At 38.6% G+C, this 23,312-nt stretch overlaps 1 protein-coding gene across 3 annotated transcripts in view; it reads right to left on the bottom strand.

Moving 5' to 3' along the window:
* LOC119830056 overlaps positions 1–23,312 on the bottom strand; it is a 72,778-nt gene that overhangs the window by 5,994 nt on the left and 43,472 nt on the right. For all 3 annotated transcript variants that reach the window (XM_038352893.1, XM_038352894.1, XM_038352892.1), the window contains exons 3-7: positions 6,481–6,611; positions 2,221–2,398; positions 1,630–1,772; positions 592–687; positions 81–238 (exon numbers count right to left, since the gene is read on the bottom strand). In XM_038352893.1, coding sequence (XP_038208821.1) covers positions 81–238; positions 592–687; positions 1,630–1,772; positions 2,221–2,398; positions 6,481–6,611 — 706 coding nt within the window. The remainder of the gene's footprint in view (positions 1–80; positions 239–591; positions 688–1,629; positions 1,773–2,220; positions 2,399–6,480; positions 6,612–23,312) is intronic.

The following is a 23,312-nucleotide window of genomic DNA, read 5'->3' as shown; positions in this document are numbered from 1 at the left end:
ATTTGCCTATATCTTTGTACAAGAAATTTGAGTATTAGAAAAAATGCTCAATGCGAACTAATGGTAAGAAAATTTCTTACCTTACTACTCATGTCCCCCGACGTGTTGGACGAGTTCCGCGAGTGCGTGTGCGGCTGCTGGCACTCTGCGCACGCGCCGCCCGCCACGCCCCCCACTGGGCCCGCACCGCCCCCGCCCCCCGCCGCGCCCGCACCGCCCATCGACACCGTTAGACTCGCTGAAAGGGGCAAGAGTAAATAAATAAATAAAAAAATCTGTTCATCCCGGGTATAAAGTTACAAGGTAACAAACACAAGGACAGATTGCAGATAACTAATAATATACATATTGGTTAACATTGGCACAGGAAAAAATGTATTCCTGACCGTATGAAGACTTGCATGATGTGATGATTGAAAATCATGGTTGCCTGGTAGAGATCAGTTATAAGTGATAAGGCCGCCTACTGTGCTGTATCTTCCTAACGAGAAATGTTATATTTTATTAAAATAAAAAATACATCGAGTGGCTCAAAATTTTTAAATGTTGAGAATTATAAGTAGGTATTATTATACGCATAGCTTGACTTACTGGGACAGTCGGGTAGCGAGGTGGGGGGCTCCTCGCTGTCCGGCGACGGGAGGTCGCAGGAGGGCAGCGAGGACAGCGGTTGTGTGTGACCACCCTCTGGAAATCGAACACAATATATTGCACTAGCGGTCCACCCCACAATATATTGCACTAGCGGTCCACCCCGGCTTCGTTGTGGTACATATATAGCCCATAAACTTCCTCGATACATGGGCCATCTAATACTCAACTGAAAGTATTTGTCAAATCGGACCAGTAGTTCTTGAGATTAGAGCGTTCAACCAAACTCTTCAGCTCTATAATGTTATTATCGATTAATTATAATTTTACAGACGTTTGAAGAGCAGAAAACACTTTATTTAGACATATCGTGATTACACCCAGCTCAAATGCTTCCTGCTATAAGACGTGTGTCTATCAGTTTAACACCAAGTCAGGGCTATTTATCACTTCCATATATCTATTATTCGTGGGTGTTCCAGTTCAGTTTTATTGAAACTGTAAACCTACGCATAAAATATGTACGATTGCAGTTTATCAAATTCAAAAATATTACATATCGACTGGAACTTGCTATGTTTTTATAATTGATGACAATTGTTTCTAATTTAAATTTAAACAATTGGCAATGTTTTTTTTTATTTTTATTACTCGATTACTCTGCGGGTTTTCAGGCGATTGTCGTTAAACATGTGTGCTTGTTTAAAAACACAATTCTCATATTTCCCCAGGCATAGAAGCATCTTGTGTTCTCGGAGAATTTGATGGTATCGTATACAATCTCTGGTAAAATTTATTTCATTCAGAACAATGCCGATCGAAAAAAAAATCGACACCCAAAAAATGCTTAAATATTGCACGTTCATGACCTATGATTTATCTAAACCATTCTATATTGATTTACTTATTTTAGTAACTGTACAATTAGTCTTATCACCCTCAAAGCCATCTCGACATGCGACAGCCGTCACACACAGGACAAGACACGTTATCGAAATATGTTTAGAAATCGAATGTTGCTATGTGCAGTTGGTATACCGTAATTCTTCTTCTTGGTAAGCGAGCCGAAGCCCGAGCTGGCGGTGGAGGAGCCGCAGTCGTCGTCCGGCGCGGGCGCGCTCTCCGAGCCGCTGTCCGCCGCGCCGCCCGCGCCCTCCGCCGCCTCTTGCTTGCGTTCAGGTCTGCCAGACGAGTATAGAAACTTAATAGAAATCAACTCTCAGACATTGTTTAGACCCTTCCTAGATCAATTCTTCTTTCCGGTCATCGATCCTTTCCTTATCCTTATTCCCCTACCCCTTAAAAGCGGGCAGCGCATTTGCAGAGCCCCTACCTCTGCGAATGTTTATGGGCGGTGCTGATCGCTTACCATCAGGCGAACCACCAGCCTACTTGGCCGCTATCACACAAAAAAGAGCTATTTATTTGGAATAGTTAACATTTGTTAGACTGATCTTAGTTTATAATAACAAAGAGTGTAAATGTTATATTAATTGACACATATTTTTTAGAACGAATCAGATCTGCAAGTGGGTCACCGATACGATGATCATTTATATTTAAAAGCTGGTCGATGGCTTTCGTGTGGTCCAATGTGGATTAAAAACAATAATATGTATAAATGCTCACACTTTAAACAGCGGATCGCCGGATATCATGTTCATCTTGATCCGTATCCGCAGCACGGAGTTGTCGGGGCGCCGCTTGTCGTACCCCTCGAGCAGGCAGCGGCGCACCGTCTCCCCGGAGCCGGCCAGCTCGGCGAGGTTCACGTCGCAGAAGCCCAGCTTCTGGTATGAGCGCCCGCCTGGAAGCAACGGGGGTTAATCATTATATGTAATAAGCTGACCCGGCACATGTTATTACGCCAGGACACTCTTATAACCTTAGGGGTATAAAAATAGCAGATATACCAAAATATACATAATATGTGCAATTTCATACAAATCGGTCGAGCCGTTACCGAGGGGTATGGATACTAACAATGTGTCACGCGAATCTTACTATAACCTACAGGTAGGTATATAAAACGTAAAGGTGACTAACTGATCCATCAACGCACAACCCAAACTACTGGATCGAACGGGTTGAAATTTGGCATTCAGACAGCCACTAGGATGTCGGCATCCGCTAAGAACGACAGTAATTCTATCCCCAAATGACAAAATACGGGCATGAGAGAAATGAGGTAAGAGAGAGATATATCACGAAAATGTAAATTGATCACGCGAACGAAGCTGCGGACAACAGCTCGTATTGTATATTATTGTTACGACAGTAATACGACGAAGATTTGTCGATGGTTGCGAAGTTTGATAGCGGCACGTAGAGTGGAGCTCGAATTTCGAACGTGTTTCATATACAACATCGCATCTGTAAAAGTAACAGTAACACGTATGATCCTGGTGCGTTCCATATGAGACCCCAGGATCCCTGCTATTATGCTTTGAGTTTGGCCGCCGAGGAGGTTTTAGTGGGAAGAAATCCCACATGCTCTACTTTTCCCCCAAAGCTAGAGCATCTTTGGAAGATTTCCTCCTCGTTAAAAAAAAAATACATACATACCGGTAAAAATCTCCGGTTCACAATTACCGAATCGGCTCTAACATACACATACAAAAATACATACAGACGCACATAGAACCTCCTCCTTTTCGAATTAGGAAGTCAGTTAATAAAAATAAAAAGGGAACAAAACAAAAGAAACTGTGAGAAATTTTGAAAGAATAGAAAAAATTTGATCACGAGGCAGGATTCGAACCTGCGTATCTTGCCTAACCGTAGCAACGCCTAGCTTCTCGGCCACCCGTGATCCTGCCACAGTAATCGAATTTCTTCTACTCTTTCGGTTTCATGTAAATTTAATTTAAATTTAACAAAGGCCGCGTTCCATCGATACAATATTGTAATCATTGAAATAATGTTTCGTATTGGTTGTGATGGTTCTTAATCATCTCAATAGATGGCGTGGGGTGCCCCTTAGGCACATGAAACCGAAAGAGTAGGAGAAATTCGATTACTGTGGCAGGATCACGGGTGGCCGAGAGGCTAGGCGTTGCTACGGTTAGGCAAGATACGCAGGTTCGAATCCTGCCTCGTGATCAAATTTTTTCTATTCTTTCAAAATTTCTCATTTATAAAGCATTTCAATGCTATAAAACTAAAAATTAAAAAAAAAAGAAACTGTATTAAATTAAAAGTTCCCTCGATTTTTTGCAAGACACCGGTTTAAAAACTAAACTACCAGTAAATAGCATAATATACATCAAATAGTCCCATACAAATACCTACCTAATCAAAATAACAATATCTTTCAAAAAACATCCACACGTTAAAAGAAACGGCACAAAGCGTTCCAATGGTCCTTCGATATTTCCAATAAATAAACCGCACGATATCATAACACGGTGGCGGGGTATTTTTAATTCCCTCTAGATACGCGGCGAGCGGTCGGCTCGCACGAACGCCCTGCATAAAAATAGCACCACGGAATTTCTTTGATAATAATTCCCACGCGTTTCCTTTCTGCACACGCATCGATTTCAATAACACGTATGCATATTATTTTGAATGCATTTTGCTCGGCAGATTAAAAAGATCACAACGAATTTAGCTCAGAATAAAAATATAAAAAAAGGGAACGCTTAAATCAGCTGCATGTCATATTTTAATAACATCTCTCTGTATATTCTTAGTTTGAGCATAACCTCTTAGCGAATATTTATAGCAACAAATATGTCAAAGTAATGACTATAAAGAATTATAATTATATCATTACCACTGTTGTTTTTGCATCATCAACCACATCGTGTAAGGTACGTAAAGCCGCAGGGCGTCACTACTAAACAAACCGAATGATGCGTCACTAAACAGAAAACACATACATAATATGTTCGAGATGGTTTCAAAGTAGTTATTTCCCGATCGTTAGCGCGAGGTCGCGCGAGATCAAACAATAATAATAGTATCATTCAAAATCGCGTCGAAAATCACTACATAGTATAAAGCAAAATCGCTTCCCGCGTCTGTTGCTATGCATGTATGCTTAGAACTTAAAAACTACACAACGAATTTTGATGCAGTTTTTTTTTAATAGAATAGGAGAAAGGTTTATATGTATAGTAACATCTATTATACTACACCGAATTTGGGGCGTGCGAAGCCGCGGGCAAAAGCTAGTTCTTGATATAATTTAAATTAATGTCCAACATGTGGCGAAACGTTATACATGTCACCGCCATATTGTAAACATCGTTAGATTACAATCCGCCAGATTATAAAGTGTCAAAAATTTCCGGTCATATATTTCGGTATTCGGGTAATATTTCACGGATTAAACAATAAACTACCAATGTTCAATAGATTAATTATGTAATGGGTATTCCACCGCAGCCTTCAGATGTTTGGGAGAATTAAACTTTCGGCATAATGCACAATTGCGATATATTCGCATTATAGTCGTACAAGTTGACAATTTTACGACATTTGAAGTTAGATAATTTCGGAGGGACAGTCAGATAATATAATCGATTTTTACAATACTACGACGAGACATGAAAATTAATGTTTTAGAGATTCGTCAATGACGCTAAATACCAGTATATAATTTAGTGCGTTTAAATAATAAAAACATAATACATGAGTTATATCATTGCCTGTGAAGAAGGAATATAACAACGATTATACTAAGAGTATAATGCGAATATATGCGATCATGTGCATATAAGGCAAGCGAAGATCACTTTCATTTTTATAATACAGTATTATACATAGTCTTAATGTTCGGTTATTCGAAGTGCGAGAGGCGCGATCGCTCGACCGTCAAAGAGAATTTTTTCGACGAGTTGATAAGCGAGGTCCTTATAACTTACTGACCTTCCTTTAGGGCAACTATAAATAAAAATTGTGTTGCAATATTAAGATGTTTGTTTTTAGTTTATTATAGTTAGTTACATTTACGGTTGCTCGCAGCTTCTCCCGCGCGGTCCTATTAAATTTTCATCGTACAAACTTTCATCGCCTATTTTATCCCCTTGGCGGTAGAATTTATCAAAATCTTTTCTTGGTGGATGCTTACGTCATTGCATCTATCGTCATACCAAATTTCAGCCCGATACGTCCAGTAGTTTAGGCTGTGCGTTGATAGATAACTAAGTCAGTCAATCAGTTAGTCACATTCGAGTTTTCTATATATTAGGATTCTACATATCCAGTGACCATAGCGTCACGAGAGACAATTGCTATTTGCCAAGTAGTGAAACTATTTTACCAGTTGTAGAGAACTCAAATTGCAACTCTGTTTAAATAGATGAAACAAATTATCACATCACCATACGCAGACCTCTTTTTACTACTCCCAAACTACCTATACCTTCTTATGTGTATACGCTCTGCATATATATTTATATACTTCATGTTTTTATACTATACTCGTATATATATAATACTGCGCTCAAAGGCTGCCGAGCTTAAATAGAATTGGGCTGGCCATGTCTATAGAATGTCCGAAGAGTTGTGGGCGAAGATTACCACTATGTGGATTCTCGGCAAGAGTAAAAGACTACGTGATAGGCGCAGAGTCAAATGGCGGGACGAGCTGGATTCTTAATGTAAAGCTTAGCTCAAAATTTCTCACAATAGGGAGATGTGGATTGAGGAAAGAGAGGCCTTTGCCCAGCAGTGGGACAGCCATGGCTGATAATAATAATAATGCTTTATTGGTGTCATTATTTTATGTGGTGATTCTCGCTGCTAGCCTGAAGGGCTACTGCATCTTAGCACGGACGCGTGGGTGAACTGAGGGTTCACCCTGGTTGTGGTGAATTGTCCTGAATAAATAAATATATATGGCCACCCAGCAAGCCTCCACAACACCACCCCGCTCCATACCTTTGCACTCCTTGCGCACGGACACGCGCAGCAGCGCTGGCTCCAGCACGCCCGTGTTCGCGTTCGCGCACATCTTGCACACGAACGAGAACTGAGCGTTCCACCGCACCGCGTGGTCGCGGACCTCCTCCCTGCAACGTGGAAATGTCTATGATATATAACTAAAGTTCAAGAAAAATATTGTCATTAAAACGCGTAAGACATACAAAATATGTTATATGAAAAATCAATCCAATGAACTTGTCTGGATCATGATGGAATCCATTCGCACTTTTAAGGACATAAAAAGCTCCTCGGGTCCTCCTTTCCCAGTAGAAAATAAAGCTTTGTTTACCCCGAAACTACTATGGATACGCTACTGCGCGTATATTATCACGCATGCCATAAATTCATCTAAACTAGCTTAATGCTTCAATAACGCAGATTACAGGTCAAAATTACAACTTACATAGAAATAATAAAAATACAAATAAATTAGGATTCCACAATCGGTAGGATGATTCGTCAGTACAAAAATAAATTAAATGATCTTATTTCAAAGATAATACATACATTGGTTTCTAACATGCGTTTTATTTTAATTAATAGCTACTATGTATTTGATAATAATAAACAGCAATTGATATTATCAAAGGTGTGACGTGTTTACAATTTTTAAATTGCAACTCTGTTGAAATAATTTTTTAGTCATATATAGTTATCAATCAATAAAAATGTTTAAATCGAAGAATTAAATTTAGATTCGAACTTAATTAAACAAAAAGCTGAGGCACTGTTTTGTTGCATCCTCCCTATTAACCCATTATCCAATTAGCTGTTGTACAGTGTTGTATAAGCGTATGTAGGTTTAAAAACCTTTCATCAACCACAATGTACTGGATAGCACTAGCCTTCTAGACAGAACATAATCCAGAATGCCTAACACATCAATTGCGTACGGAATATACAATTTTCTTGCGAACCGCACTCTATTTCGGGGCCGCTTTATTGCCCCGTAAACTGGGGATCATTAACCCGTCCGCAATTCGCACGAGGCATTCCACGTAACCGACGTATGTTTATGTAAATTTATGGCCAATTTATGGCTCGTAAATGACATTTATCATAACATATACCTAGGTTATTACAGTCTACAAGAAGCAGTCGGCTAGTATACAAGTAAAACTCTAGATAGTCGATGGGTATTAAGTTTTATTCAGAATATATGACGGTTTTATGTGTCAGCCTGCCAACAGCCTGGAGGTCCTGGGTTCGTTCCCATGGTGAACACTGTGACTTGACTTAACACATGTGATTTTTTTTTTGTAATAATGATTTATAATCAATAAAGAGTTTGTATAGTATAGTGGCAAAAAGAATAATTTAAACCGTAACTCGCATGTTTAAAACATAGTCTCATTAGACATTAGTACAAAAGACTTTTTCAACTGTGGGATGAGACACGGGCAATTTCATATCTTTTAATTATCCTTAAACAATAGCATACCTTACTCGTCTATTTAATCGACGTCTGTAGATATAAATGTGGTAAACGCTTTTTCCTTCCAACTATGAATGGTTCAAATTGTGTTCTTAAAAACCATCATTTATAAAAACTATTATGAACAGTGGTGGCTCAGTGGCTCGTTATATATATAAATTTTTCGCAATGCCCTTGTTACCTTTAGATTATAATTAGATACCTATCAAATTTATTAGCGTAAATGTTGAATTTAAGGTAATCAGAATCAATAAAAATCAAGCAGATTTACAGTTAAAATTATGTCTAAAAACCACATCACCCCGATGATAAAAATCAAATAGGCGAAAAACCCGTCTTGTCGACCTTGTCTTATTAATAAAACTACAGCAGAAAGCGTAAACCGTCTTCGCCGGTGAAGACGAGGTCCCTTCCACCCGGGTGAGCGCCCGGCCGTGTACGGCCTCTGCGGCCGAAGGAATGGAGGGGCCGTTCATGCGACAGCCCAAGCCGAGTTTCGCGATCCCCGTGACAAGGAGGAACGCCCTGGAGCGTGTCGCTACCACGGTGAACCTTCACACAACCCACGCGTCTGTGCTAAGATGTAGTAGCCCAGAGATTCACCACAAAAAAGAGCGACCACTTTGCACTTTGCAATGGACACAAGATTTTCGATACGCGGGCGACGTTTATTTTTATAGTTCATTGTGCACGCCGGGGTCAAGTGGGCGCGAGACATTCGCCGAGCGCGTGCGAGGGATGCTGCTAATGTCAGTGGTGACGTTTCGTTTATTTATTATACGACAAAGAGTTATTTCAATCTCAAAGAGATTGACAGAGGCGCATCAATAAAAGCATTGATGCGATAGGTGGATCTTTAGATATTTTTATTTATTACTAGCGGTCCTCCCCAGCTTCGCCCGTCGTACATACATATATAGCCTATAGCCTTCCTCAATAAATGGACTATTTATTATTTAACACTGAAAGAATTTTTAAATCGGACCAGAAGTTCCTGAGATTAGTGCGTTCAAACAAACAAGCTCTTTAGCTTTACAATATTACTATAGATTATTATTATTTTAGTCAATTAATCAATTATCTAAACTTTAGTTTTTCAATATACGCCTTTTAAACAAAATAACATTCAGGTGTGCACGTGTCACATTTGCGTATTAATTATGTTTCATATCAGTTACTGAACTTGTAGTGATTCCGGAAGCCGTAATTGCAAAACCGTATCAAATCCGCAACTTCCGGTCACCTGAAATCGATTTATTTCTACATATAATAACGAATATAAATAAAATATCTATCGTTTAGATTCAAAATCAGTCCTGAATACGAGGAAGTTTATTGATTAATAAATTTCTAACTTATAAATTATTTTTATAAGTTTTTTATAAGTTATTTAGCCTATAGCCTTCCTCAATAAATGGGCTATCTAACAGTGAAATATTTTTTTTAATCGGACCAAAAGTTCCTGAGATTAGCGCGTTCAAACAAACAAACTCTTCAGCTATATAATATTGGTATAGATTAGTTTAAGTACCATAAGTTTGTCCCTGCATATCATCAGCGGCGAAATGATATTCATTACGTGATGTAACGTTCAGGAATTTATTTTGTTTGTCTCTACATAGCATAAAACAAAGTCGCATTCTACCATCTGTGTGTTTCTGTATGTTTCGATGTTTAAAATTACGCAATAGATTTTTATGAGGTTTTTTTTAAATAGAGTTATTCAAGAGGTTGGTTCATATATATAACAACATCAACAGCTTGTGAACACTATAACGTTAAACGTCACCGAAGCAGGACCTGCATTACAAGTGCACAGATTATTTTAGGCGATAGCTGCGCATGAGTGCACACCCCAACCCGTAAGGTGGTAAAGGTGAGGCGAGGCCAACTTCACTCGGCCCGGTAACACTATATGGACGCTCTGTGCCCTTTAGCCTAATGCACCAAGGGGATTGCATATAAAATGTCAAAGGATTTTGCGCTAAGTTCACCTTCTACTTAAGTGTCTATCACGTATCAAGAAATTACTAGAACATCGCATGTAATTCCTTATCAACAAAATAGGGCTGACGGGCTGAGGCTTGGTTGCTTACGTCCATACTCAATTTTCAGTAAAATCAATTAGGCATTTTTGCATAATTGCATGTAAAATAATTTCAATCTAATAAGATACTGGAAACGCTACTCGATTCATTTCAAATGTTCCTCTACTAATGTTTACCAATGGACAACTAGCTGCATCTTTACAGAGTGGTTTAGGCACATTTCCTTATGTTCCCAGAGTCCCGATTAAAGCCCGGGCATATGGCTACTATATAATATTAGTATAATATCTGTGGAACTGTCAGCCCCTGCAGGTTCCGCCCGGCTGATCACCCCACACGCAGTCAGGCGCCACGCGCCGCCCGCTACGGGCGCGTGGCATTTGACTGCGTCATCAAGCACATACAAACTAATACATAAATTAATTGTACATGTAGGTACGTTCGTTTTAATTGTGTTACGGAAAGGGGTCTGTAGTATGAATCGATGAAACACCGGTAGTAAGGGAAATTTTTGAACTTAAAATAAAGTTCTAAATTAATTTATACTTAGACTGCCGAAAGAGCTAGATCTTAAGCTAGATATACACACGGGTACAGATATATATATTCATATATTCAGATATATGAAGATTCAGATTCGCTTCTCGCAATGCACCCGTCTGTATGCAAACTTATTTTTGTTCACATAATTCATAAAACTATTATTTATTCTCTATTTCTCTATCTATTATAGTAATATATTTAACACAACGCACCCTTATAACAAAAAATAAGACATACACACAGCGGTGAAACGTGATTGAACCCACGACCGTGAGCACGCGATACCTCCACGTGTGCATAATCACCACTTAACAGTTACATGCTATTATCGCCGCCATTGTTTATACATACCTAATTCGTATGTTTCACTTAATTGTGTAGACGCATTTAATACGCGACATCATCACTATCTGGTTGATGAACAACGTTAACGTTAACGTCAACGTTACACATACAAAAAAAAAACAGCTTCAAAGATATTATATGCGCAAATAGACGAGACGCAACGCCCAATAGTCTCCATCAATCATACTCTCGATAATAATGCATGTATTATTCCTTACATAACATTACATAAATCGAGGGGATATATCTGCGCAACGTACTCGGCCGGAGAAGCGTTGCGTCACACCTTACGGCGAGCGACACAATTCTTTGGTTTACGACGCACGTGTAGGCTGGATTATAGGTTTACGCCTAAAGATGGGATGGCCAAACATTTCTTCGACAGCGAAGACTTCTATTATAAAAAGCTAGCGTTCCGCTTCGTCTTCGCCCATGGGCGAAGTGGGGTACATGGCACTCTGTGACGGTGCAGTTATAAAAATTTCCTCTTTGTAATGCTAGTTTAGATTTGGATTTAGGGGCAACTACGCGGTAAACTTATCAAAACTCTAATAATACGTCAATATTGCTTACTACAACGAGGAAGAATTCAATAGAACATAAACGTAAGTATATAATAGAAATAAAATCAGAACATTCTGCACACAGCGCCAGGACAAAAGCTCCAAAAAGTAACATAAAATAATATTTCCCAAACCCAAAATCACATCGTTCTCACTGGACAAACAATACCTTCCAGAACCCAGGCGAGAGTAATGATAACTCATCCCATTTAATCTTAATCTGAACATTCCCGAGACCTAGATTGACAATGTACCGCGAGCGCTGACAGGAAGGCACCAGGCCACTATAAAACTCATTAATCATCCCGACGATAAATCACAAAATAGTTTATCGTTTAAGGTCATTCGGTGCGCTAGAACTAATGTGCTATGTATTGGATGTGTGCTCGAAATCAGATGCTACGGTTTTGTTGCGAAATGATCAAAAAAACAAACGGAATAAAAGGTTAAGCATTTACAACTGGGAGTAGAGCACGCTTCGGCACGAATTGGGCCAGCTAGCACGAGGGGAATACCACACACCCCCACAGAGGACCAACGTGAAATAGTAGCATGCTACTGTGTTTCGTACGACGAGTAGGGGAGCCGTAGACCCGTTTCCTTTTAAAAAGGCCTCACCCTTATCAATTTACTCCTTCATGGCTGGCCCAATTCGTGCCGAAGCATGCCTCGGCTCCCACATCAAAATTAAAAAATTACCCATGTTATAAGTTACTAGCTGTGACCCGCGATTGAAACCGCGTAAGCGTGCTACGTAACCGTATCCCGTAGGAATATCGGTATAAAAAGTGCCTATGTGTTATTTCAGTTGTCCAGCTATCTACGAAGCAAAATAGTATTATTATTCACCAATAGATGTCAGGAAAAAAAAACACGAATAGAACACGAATATGACATTATTTCAGTTGTCCAGCTATCTACGAAGCAAAATAGTATTATTATTCACCAATAGATGTCAGGAAAAAAAACACGAATATGACATTTTCTAAAAAAAATCCTAGCTAGATCGATTTATCGCCCCCGAAACCCCCTGTATACTAAATTTCATGAAAATCGTTGGAGCCGATTCCGAGATCCCAATTATATATATATACAAGAATTGCTCGTTTAAAGGTATAAGATAAGAATGTAATCCAGCTTTATATCCCAATTGTTTCTTTGCTAAAATGCTTATACGGACATTATTTGTTATATAACAATTTAGATAAAAAAAGTATGACGGACATGATACAAAACTATGATTATCCAATCATATCCAGTGCGATCGACCAGCCAGATTGCACATACAGAAACCGGTATATCTCGCAGCTGGAAGCAGAAACAGTCGCGTGACGTACAACCGGTGTGTTGTTCAGTTAAACGGAGCAAGGTCGCAATACTATCAGGTGTCGGGTGTCGGCAGATGTTGGGCGCACTCTTGTATGGCTGCTCTTGATTGTGTAGTTTTATTGAAATAACGACTGTTTAGAGCCGCTGTCTTTGAATTCGTTTATATCTCGATCATGGATTCTTTTTTTTCCAATGTAGGTGCCGAGCATGCTTCGGCAGGATTGGGGCCAGCTCGCATCGGGGAAGTACCACACCCTCACAGAAGACCGGTATGAATTATTGCATGCTATTGTCTTTCGTACGGCGAGTGGGGGAGTCGGAGACACGTTTCCTTATCGTTCCTTATCCGCCCTGTTCCCAATCCATTCCTCCTTTCCAGTCGTTAATCCTTTTCTTATAATTGTTCCAAAAACTACTACTATTAGTCTACCTCAACTAATGTATATAAATCAATTGCTGTTTGTTAGTCTCGCAAACTCGAAAATGGCAAAACCAAAACTATAAAAATTGGGCTGGTCTATAATTTTGGTTAAAATGTCAAAGGAAGGTTTAAAAGGTTAAAACAATACGGAAAAATTGTCCAAAAAATATTTCATGGCGTGGAAAAGTTCGCCGGGTCGGCTAATCTATCTTCTACGAGAATACTAAAATTATAAAATAAGAAATTTTGTATGTATGGTTGTAATGTCATCATACAAGAACTGCACTGGACCGATATCAAAAAAAAAATTCCACCATAAGAGAGCTGCAACTTCCCGGTGTGACCTAGCCAACACTATATGTACCACGAGCGAAGCGGAGGCGAACTACTTATGTTTTATAGAGATAATGTCTCAAGCATCCAATCACACGCAGTTGTAGGTTCATAAGCGGACGATATTGCGATATTTGCACGCTGCGCACACTTTCACCTCATTGCGCAATCCGCAACACATCGTCTATTATATACACCTGAATATAATGTTCTAATCGAATTATGAAGATTTTTGCCGAACATCCGCAATTTTGAATCGATTATAAACAAAATTGCCCGTATTGAATCAATTAATTTCTATTCAATTTATCATGAACAACCTCATTTAACCGTTGTTGCTTTAGTTGTACTTACAATTCAAATATCACTTGAATCGGTACAAATCGACAAAATAACCGCAAATTTACGGTCTCATCAAACTGTCAATTCCACGAAAAAAGCATCGTATTTGAAGTAACGTACTTATATGATATCATTTTTAACAGAAAAACATAAATCACCTTCAAATTGTCAGGTCTAACCCAGATTTAAGTAGCTTTTGAATATAAAAATAACCAAAAAAATCGATTCACTCAATAAAAAGTTATGAGGTAACGAACACGTAAAAAAAATTCAGTCGAACTTAAAACCTCCTTGAATCCAATAAAAAAAAATTAAAGACAAAATATATACATTTTTAATATATCGTTCTCTAATTCTATTCACTGTAATACCGTTATAATTTTATGTTTGTGTTCGGTATTTTGCTAAAATACTTAAATGTTGTCCATGTCTAATTACCCAACAACCAAAACAGTGAGTCACAAAGCATTAGCAAAAAGATCCCCAAACGCCGCGACTCCTACAATACAAACCAAACGAAATGCCAATCGTGAAGGTATCGCGAAGACATCGCAAGGAGCATCCTCTCGCCGTGACCTCCGCGGGTTCCCTTGAACGTGGGCTCGGTGAATCACGGCTGACGCGGTGCCGCCTCCGTGTCTGCCCACGGTGGAGGATCATTAATATTTCCAATCGACAAACGCTGATGCGAAAAGCTATTGTATTGAAATTTGCATGGCCAACGTTGCGAAAGTGCGCCTAGATATGAGACATAGACACAGACAAAGACATACCTTTATTTGGCACCTAAACAGGAATAAAATGAGTAGAAAATCAAACAATTTTAAGACGCAGGCATGAGTGATGATGCCGAAATGGTCCCCTTCAACATCAGTGTAAGTTACAGAGATATATTATCACCGATACGTCCTGGAAACGAGTTTAAAATTTAATATTTCTTTGTTTATTATACTGCAATAAAGGTATTGTGGAAAATTTAGAAAAAAAATAACTTTTCATATCATATTATTAAGATTGATGTACCCATACAATCAATACAATCATAAAAACGGGGAAGTTTTTAAATTACTATTAAACTAATGAAAAACGTAACTGTTTATTGGCTTCAAATAACACTAAGGGTACCACCACGGATTCGATTCCTGGTGGGGACTCACTAAAAAAATGCATTGGTCTGGCAGCACTCAGAAGAGAATTTTCCAAATACCCAAGTTTTAATTTAAGACTTCTCAAGAATTGTTATTAAGAAACACATCTTCAAGCCTTGAAGCCTTGTAAAAAAAACGGTCAAATCCTGCGATACAAACGATCGGTGCGTCGATTAACCATCGGCTCGTGATCTCGACGTGCGATCTCGCGAAGGTCGCCCATCACACGACGCGAATGTAAAGTGGACGACCGAGCCCATCCAGTGTTTTTGCACAGAAAATGTGTTCCAATCATGTCTCAACTTTAAAGCACGGCGGCGTGAGTTCGTGTTACACGTTATTATGAAACTATCAATATAAACCAGACAGAGTTTCAATTATTAGTGTATGATTGTTGCTTTATTACGTCTTAAACTCACGTCCATCTTCCTTTAACACACCAATGAAATCCTCTCTTTTTCATGTTGCCATTTGCAAGGATGTCTCTACCATCCTATTATCATAGAACATATAATATCACACGTGCTCCACACAAAAGCATCCAGTGAATCCACATCCATCACACTTTTCCACTGCACTGAGTATATTCACTGTAACGAGATGAAACTAAGAATTCCGGAAGAGCGGGATGCGGATGTGAGACCGCCACCGATACTCGCTCCCAGAACCGGTCCCGCCGCTCGCTGCGTAATTAGATACGGAAGTTGACACGGGTAATCGATATTAGATGAATATACATACAACATGTGTACGTGCTAGGTTATGTGTAATTTCTTGTTGATCTTGTTCTGTTTGTTCTCGATAGACTTGGGAATTTAATATTGGAAGTACGATCTGGTTTTAAGTATTTTCCAATTCCCTCATTTTCTATAGCAGTTTTATACACTTAGTTTTATTGGCGCCGCCATCAAAGAGGTTGAAATTTTCTAGATCAGCGTTGCCCAATCGAGAAATGATATATCAATAACATACGAGTTTCATCACTAACAGGAAAGGGAAGGAATAAGGAAGCTGGCACCTCGCGCTCCCAATCTTGCAAACTAACAATAAATTCGGCTCAATCGTACCAGGAACGCATACATACGCGGATGTAGATACGCACAAATATTTTAATAGTTATGGGTAATGAGAACACGGGCTTCCTTATTACCCGTCCTCATTACTATGGCAATCACACAACACCATAACTGTAGCGTTTGGTGGTATTTCTAAAATTTGATTTAATGGGAAGAAAAGACTCAGGGTTTTTTTGCGAAGCAGACCTTCTTTGATCTTATTTTAAAGATTCCTTGAACATATATTAATGTCCCATTGAATTCGCCAATTCCCAAGGTAAACTTCAGGTTTAAAATAACGACTTAAGCCTGAGCAGGCTCGCGTGACGTCGCCGGAAGTAGGAAACAAATGCGGGCTTCACACTGCGTAGACCGTACGTACGATTTCACAAAGTAATCGACGTTTATAACATAATCGACGATTTATATGAACTAAATACGTCTCATACTACATCCGGATGGCTGGTAACAACACAAACGAATACATAACTTTAAATAGCTTATAACGATTAAATACATACGTATAACTTTGATTATAAGTTAAGAATACAGAAGATACTTTATTTATAGACTAGAAGATAAATTGAGAAGTTTGCCTTTTTTGGCAAACAAAACTATCTATCCCAAATACAAATGAGAATCTTTATTTCCAATTAATAATACGTCTCATACACTTCGTTCTGCTAAACTGAACAAAGCGTCACCCAAACTAGACAATGGATAAATCTTAAGCTTGTAAACACACACACACTAGGAAAAAACACAATACAACCCACGCCCAGATTTCTCGCAAAAGTCATCAGTCAACCGGGCCATCGCATAGTCTAAATCTCCAAACAATCATTTTATTTAAATTAGCTCACACACTGGACACACCTCAACTCACACCTACACACACTATTACATATTTATAAGAATACCTAATTGCAGCAAGTCGATTAACAGTTAGCGAGGTAAATAATACCGACGTATGGACAAATAACGGTGGTATGGCTAGGACGGCCAACCGGAGCGGTCGCGCGGGTGTCGTCACCGATCCGAAATATGACGATTGGACTGGTGAAAGGTGGAATAGTCTACGCTGATTAACAATGCTGTATTGCTGTAAATATGTGTATAATAATACGCAATGTCTACAAATTAATGAGCTTCTTACATCTATAAATAGCTGGATTATGCATAGGTAATATGTTACGACAGAGAGGGTTTCACACGAATCGTGTTTCCCTCTCGATTCGAGTATCGTGATGATACAAATAACTTTGTTTTTAGTAAAAGCCTAGACCCGGCGAACTTCACAACGCAATAGAACATTATTTGACACATTTCTCCCTATTTTTATTATCTTTTAACCATTCCCAGGTCTATAATGAAGCCGTCAAGCCCAAGATTATCTAAATCGGCCCCGCCATTCTCGAGTTTATAGACAGAGATTTCTTTCAAAACTCACGCATTTTCCAATTAATTAACAATGTGTCAAAACGTTAATTTTGTTTTCGGCACGATATTCTTTGAGATGATCAATTATATTGGTCCAAAAATATAAAACAAGGAAGCAGGGCACAACTAATTGTTGACCTACAGCAAATTGGAGGGCAATGAGCGTAGGTGGGAACACAATTACAACGGGCCGTTAAACACCAGTTTGCAACTATTCAACTCTGTTAAAAACTTCAAAATCGAACCAAAACTTTGAAGAGGAAACGCTAACAGCACGAATAAGGTCAAATTCCACAAGTTTCGTGGGAAAATATGCACAAATTCGAGTATGCAGTATCGTAGATACCGTAAGTGTATATTCATTAATTTATTATTATGACTGACAATGACATTTATGTTATAAAAAAAAAAACATAATTACATTCCCATCGATCGTTTTTAAATGTCAATGATTTACACGCTAAATTTATTATTTACCACATATTTATTTATTACGTAATTGTAAATATATTGAAGTGATGCTTAAGATTATAACAGTGACAAGATAACATTGAAAGAATATAGTCCCACCGGGGTAGAAACTGTCCATGTCTAATATCATCATAAAAATACTGATTGCATTGCACTGAATGTTACAAATTATTTCAAGAAGTGATGAAAACAAAATTTATCATTAATAGAAAAGCAACCACTATTTCTGGTAACATGTGAAAACGGCTTGTAAATGCCTACATGACGTAATATCTTGTAAGATATTAATCACAAAGCGCGCGATGAGAAAACGCAAAAAATAAAAATGACGCGACGCACCCACTGCAATCGTTTTATAAATAGACATTACATTTTCGCTCGAAACCTGCTAACCACGCTAACGCCACCAGCGAGCTCAGCACGGTGCTGACGTAGCGTGCAGTCACCGATCTATGAAGTCACGTCGTGATGCCGACACTGCATTGGGAATTCCCATGCGCCCTCGTCCCTATAGTCCTACTAATATTATTAATGCGAAAGTTTGTAAGGATGTGTGTGTGTTTGTTGCTCTTTCACGCAAAAACTACTGAACCGATTGCAATGAAATTTGTATCGTAGATAGCTGGACAACTGGAATAACATATAGGCAACTTTTCATTTATATCCTACGGGATACGAAATTACGCGTACAGCATTCAAATGCTTTAGATAAATGTGGTAGATTTCGTAACACATTTTTCCTGTTCCGTGTGCCTTATTTGGAGGCAGAAAGGACGAGGGATGGACGAGTAAACTAACATTTTGTTAAAATGTAATTTTGTAATTGGCAACTGTTATAAATATCAGATGTCTTCATCATCATCATCATTATCATCTTCATCAACTCGATCAAATCGAACACCACTCGCCTCGACACATTAGCACTCAACATAGCGCTGCACGCGCTACCGTCTAAACTCTAAATTCAACACAAGGACGATTCGTTTGAGCCGCGGAATGTTCTCGTTATTATAATTCAAATAATTAACTGTTAGTTTTGTCGCGCTTCGAAAAACGTCCATTTTAGGAAGCGATCGTGACGCGTACACTGAAATAGGAAATACATACGGCTTATAATTCTTAATATGTAACCAACTGAATAAATATAAAATTGGAACGGGTAATAAATAGTTATTGAAATATGAATATAGTCATTTGGTTGTTAATTTATTAAGTACCTAACCTCATAGCATTATAGACTTTCTCCAAATAATTGTAGAATCATAGGGGCTTTTTCTCGATCCTTCCGGAATCATTCTGGAAACAGGGTATGGACCTTAAAATATCGGCAAATTAAACCTGGATATTCTCTGACATCTAAATGACCTGTCAAAACGAACTTCTATATATTTTCGTCGCTGAATACGACTCATTACTAAAGTGTGGCGAGTGGGCGAGCTATGAATTTGAGCAAAGTCAAGTGGCGTGACCCCTGCAGCACGACAATCAATTTATTATGATTTACACGATTTTTCAACCAAGCGTTACGGTTATCGTTAAAATAGATTCGCATAGAATAGATTGGATTATACATATTGGACTTTTCACACTACAGTATGTATAGTATAAACTCTTAATTATGAATTGCATTGTATTGAAACCAATTTCTAAAACGCACTAGTCAAAACTTTGGAACAGCATCTCTATTGGATCTAAAAAAAAAAACCTATTAAGTACAATCGGTTGCGTCAGTTTGCAAGTCGACAATTGAAATTCGCTTAAATCAAGGAACTAACTACAAATATATTCCGCAAAAACAATCATAACATATCGTGTACGTGAATAGATATATAAAAAAATAAAAAAAAATAATAAACTTGAACGTCACATCCGTTCAAGCACTTACGCAAATACAATTATCCAACGCTGATAACAGAAACCCATCCATTACAGAATACAAGCAGCGCACGCGCTCCCAAAAAAAAAAAAGCGTAAACAACCTGCCCGTATTACGCGCAGCCATTGATAAGTATTATCGGAGCACGTGCCAAGACACGGCAAGGTCGAGTTTGAGACCAAACTTCCGCGTTCCCGAGCCACCGCTGGTGATGCAAATTGAGCACTCGGTGATCAAGACCTTCGAATGGATGTGATACGAGTGTTTATAGGTACTCGGACCTGTTCTATGGTTGCCAGATGGCTGGTTAATTGATTCCCGAATTCTGCAATTGTAATCATAATAACACTTCGAGTTGTTATGATTTGCTAAGGGATGCTAATGTTTATGGACTGTGATACTAATTATAAAAAAATTATGCCGACCATGGCGGGGCATATAATCAATGATTTTAAGTGTTGATTAAATAATCCCTTTCTATAAAGTAACCGATGTGCTTGAAGGGAAGTAACAATCTAAATTCGAAAACAGGAACTAATGGTATAAATTTCCAATCAAACATAAAAATAATCACACCACAAAAAACATACTGTCGAATTTAAATCCTACTTAATTTTTGGGTATGCCAGTAACTAACCTAAAATGTCAATTTTATAGTACAACAATCTACATTCCTCAAACAGTTTTCTTTATGACTGCAAAAAAAAATTATACTATATATTCTAAGTTAAGTTCGACTTCGTGACTTCTTATTTCACCAGCCGCTAAGTTACTCCGCAATTCGCGCCACCTGCCGTCGACGAGTTTTAATTGATAAAGTATTTCAATTACGGTAATTGAATACTATTGCTTGAAATATTTTAATATCGCCAAGTATGAGATAAATGTAGCAAAAGAAATATATGTTCAAATAATTCATACCATCTTTGGGAGTATATTATTGCCAATTGAACATTGATTTTGAACACGTTCCAAGTCTGCTTCGACCTTTTATTATTTATGAAGTTCAAGTTCCGTATGTTTGTATCAGATTCTCTAGAAAATTGGTTTGTTTGGACATGGTACACTATGAAATATTTTACGCGAATTCCCATGTCTCCCGCACCGTATGTACCTACATGGAAACACTAACGTTTACGGCATACCTGATCAAGAATAGAAATATAAGGTGGTCAATTAAATCATAAAGACATTTAGATAATTAAAGACTTTCTAATGGATTTTTAACGCGATTTATTCACGGGGAGACCGCGACCACGCTCGCTGTAAAGTGTTCGAAACGTCGGGTTAATAATATAATGAATAAATCGCGTTTAAAATCCGTTAAAAAGTCTTTAATTTTTAAATGTAGAGAACTCGCTTAAAATCAAACTCATAAAGACATGTTGCATACAGGAGTCGGTGACAAGCAAAACGGACTGTGCATTGTATTATCGTGTACCTACTTAAAACTTAAGTGAGGTAATGAGCAGACGAGGGGACGAAATCATAACAGCATTAGTCTCCCCTTTATTGGATTAACGTCGCAGGGAAGGGAATCTAGACAGAAACGTGGAGAATCAGCTCGATCTGCGACTTATGTGCCTAGCCTCGTAGCCTACGTTATGCGAACTTGGGTGTTCGATAGGATATTTTGGACATACATTTCATAAGAAGGGAATAGATTTATCGTTGGAGCGACACGTTTATCTGAATCACGGAAACGTGATGTTTTCCTTACAGCTTCCTACCAAAAGTCGCGGGTCGAGTTCCTCGATGCAGCCATTCCACCTTCCTTCCTTCGCATCGTCATTAATTGCTCCGATTAGCCACTGACACTTCTCTTAGCCAATGAAAGAGTCGCGTTTATAAGCTTCGCCTTTTAGTTATGCATTCGCAGTCCGTGAACTTCAATAAACCGGTTTAATTGTTGTAGGATTCAATTTGTATATGAAGATATTTAGCTACATCATCCTGAAGCGGCTTTCAGACTACGCTTATAATATAATAGAGTAAGAAACCAAATGGTGCTGTGTTGAATATTAGTTTGATCGTAAAAAGAATGTGCTCTATGAATATCTACTAGCTGCCCAATTGATTTAGTCAGTTGACAATAGATCGCAGCGAGTGCTAACCTATTGAAGCAGTTCTCTCCATCCAATCTGCGATATCAGGTCTTGCACCATCACTAACAAAACGACTTCACATATATATCTATATATCCACAGCTATTCGTTGCGTATCCATTCATCTGTCACCAAATAAACCAACACAGAATAGAATATTCCCACAGAATAACGAAACATTTGCATAGAGGCTGATCAAGTTTATTTCTTATTTACATCTTGTTTATGATGGCGTTTACAAATTGATTTCTTACAAGCCCGCGAGGTCCGGTCACCGACCCCGCCCCCCTCATCCCGGGCAGCGGGTACCCCCCTCGGGCCTACTCAGCCTCCGGTAATACGCTTTGTCGTAATAACTTTATAATTAAATTCGCGTTAAACAGCTTTTACCCTCTTACTTTATCAATCGATGTTTGTGACTTAATTATTCACTATTTCTTCATCTTCATGTCCCACTTTGTCTTACGTCGAATAATTGTAGAGTAAAAGAGAGAACACGATATTGCGACGCACGTACCATCGAACATTAAGGTTTATATTTCAGTTATATTGAAGTTCCACGGAATAGAGATTAAGAACATATCCCATACTACGGGCTTCACTGAGAGCTTCCACGTAGGCACAATCAATGATACATTCTAGGAATCCCAGCCAGGGGAGCTAGATCCGATTTGCGAGCACTACCTCTACGTTGCATATCTATCTAGGAATAAATCTTATAAGCCGGCACGGTTTGGAACTTTGTATGTTTAAATGCGAAATTACTCATACTATTAAAAACATTCTTTAACCAAAAGAAGAAATTGCATTGAAGGCGACTACCAACTATTTATATGCAAAATATAAAGAGAAGAATGGAGATTATCATCGCTGACCTCAACAAACAAAAACAAACGAATATACATTACATGTACAACAAAGGATAAGAAAAATGTAAAAGAAATATACATTTTATACAACGCACAACAGGCGGTCTTATCGCTGAGGTAGCGATCTCTGCTAGACACCCTGTTTCGTAGCACTATCCACTGCAGAGATATTTTTATTTAGAACATTGTATGACGACTACAGGTCACCCACCACCACCCTGGCTGAGTACGCGTTGGCAGATATTGCGCACCCTACACACACAATCAATGTGATCATTTGTTGATCACAATTGTGATCAGAGATTCCTTCCTGGCTCGTAGAACAGTTGAACTTGGCTTGGCTTGGTTGACTTCTTATACAAATGTATGACAAGGAATGGTTGACGGTGTAGCGCTTGGGTAAGTAAATTAAACACCGGCGATCCTCGAGAAAGTGTATTTATTGCAATCAGCGACCTTATATT

This window comes from Zerene cesonia, chromosome 11, assembly GCF_012273895.1.
Source record: "Zerene cesonia ecotype Mississippi chromosome 11, Zerene_cesonia_1.1, whole genome shotgun sequence".
Classification (NCBI taxonomy): Eukaryota; Metazoa; Arthropoda; class Insecta; order Lepidoptera; family Pieridae; genus Zerene; species Zerene cesonia.
This window is presented reverse-complemented; position numbering and strand designations above follow the sequence as displayed.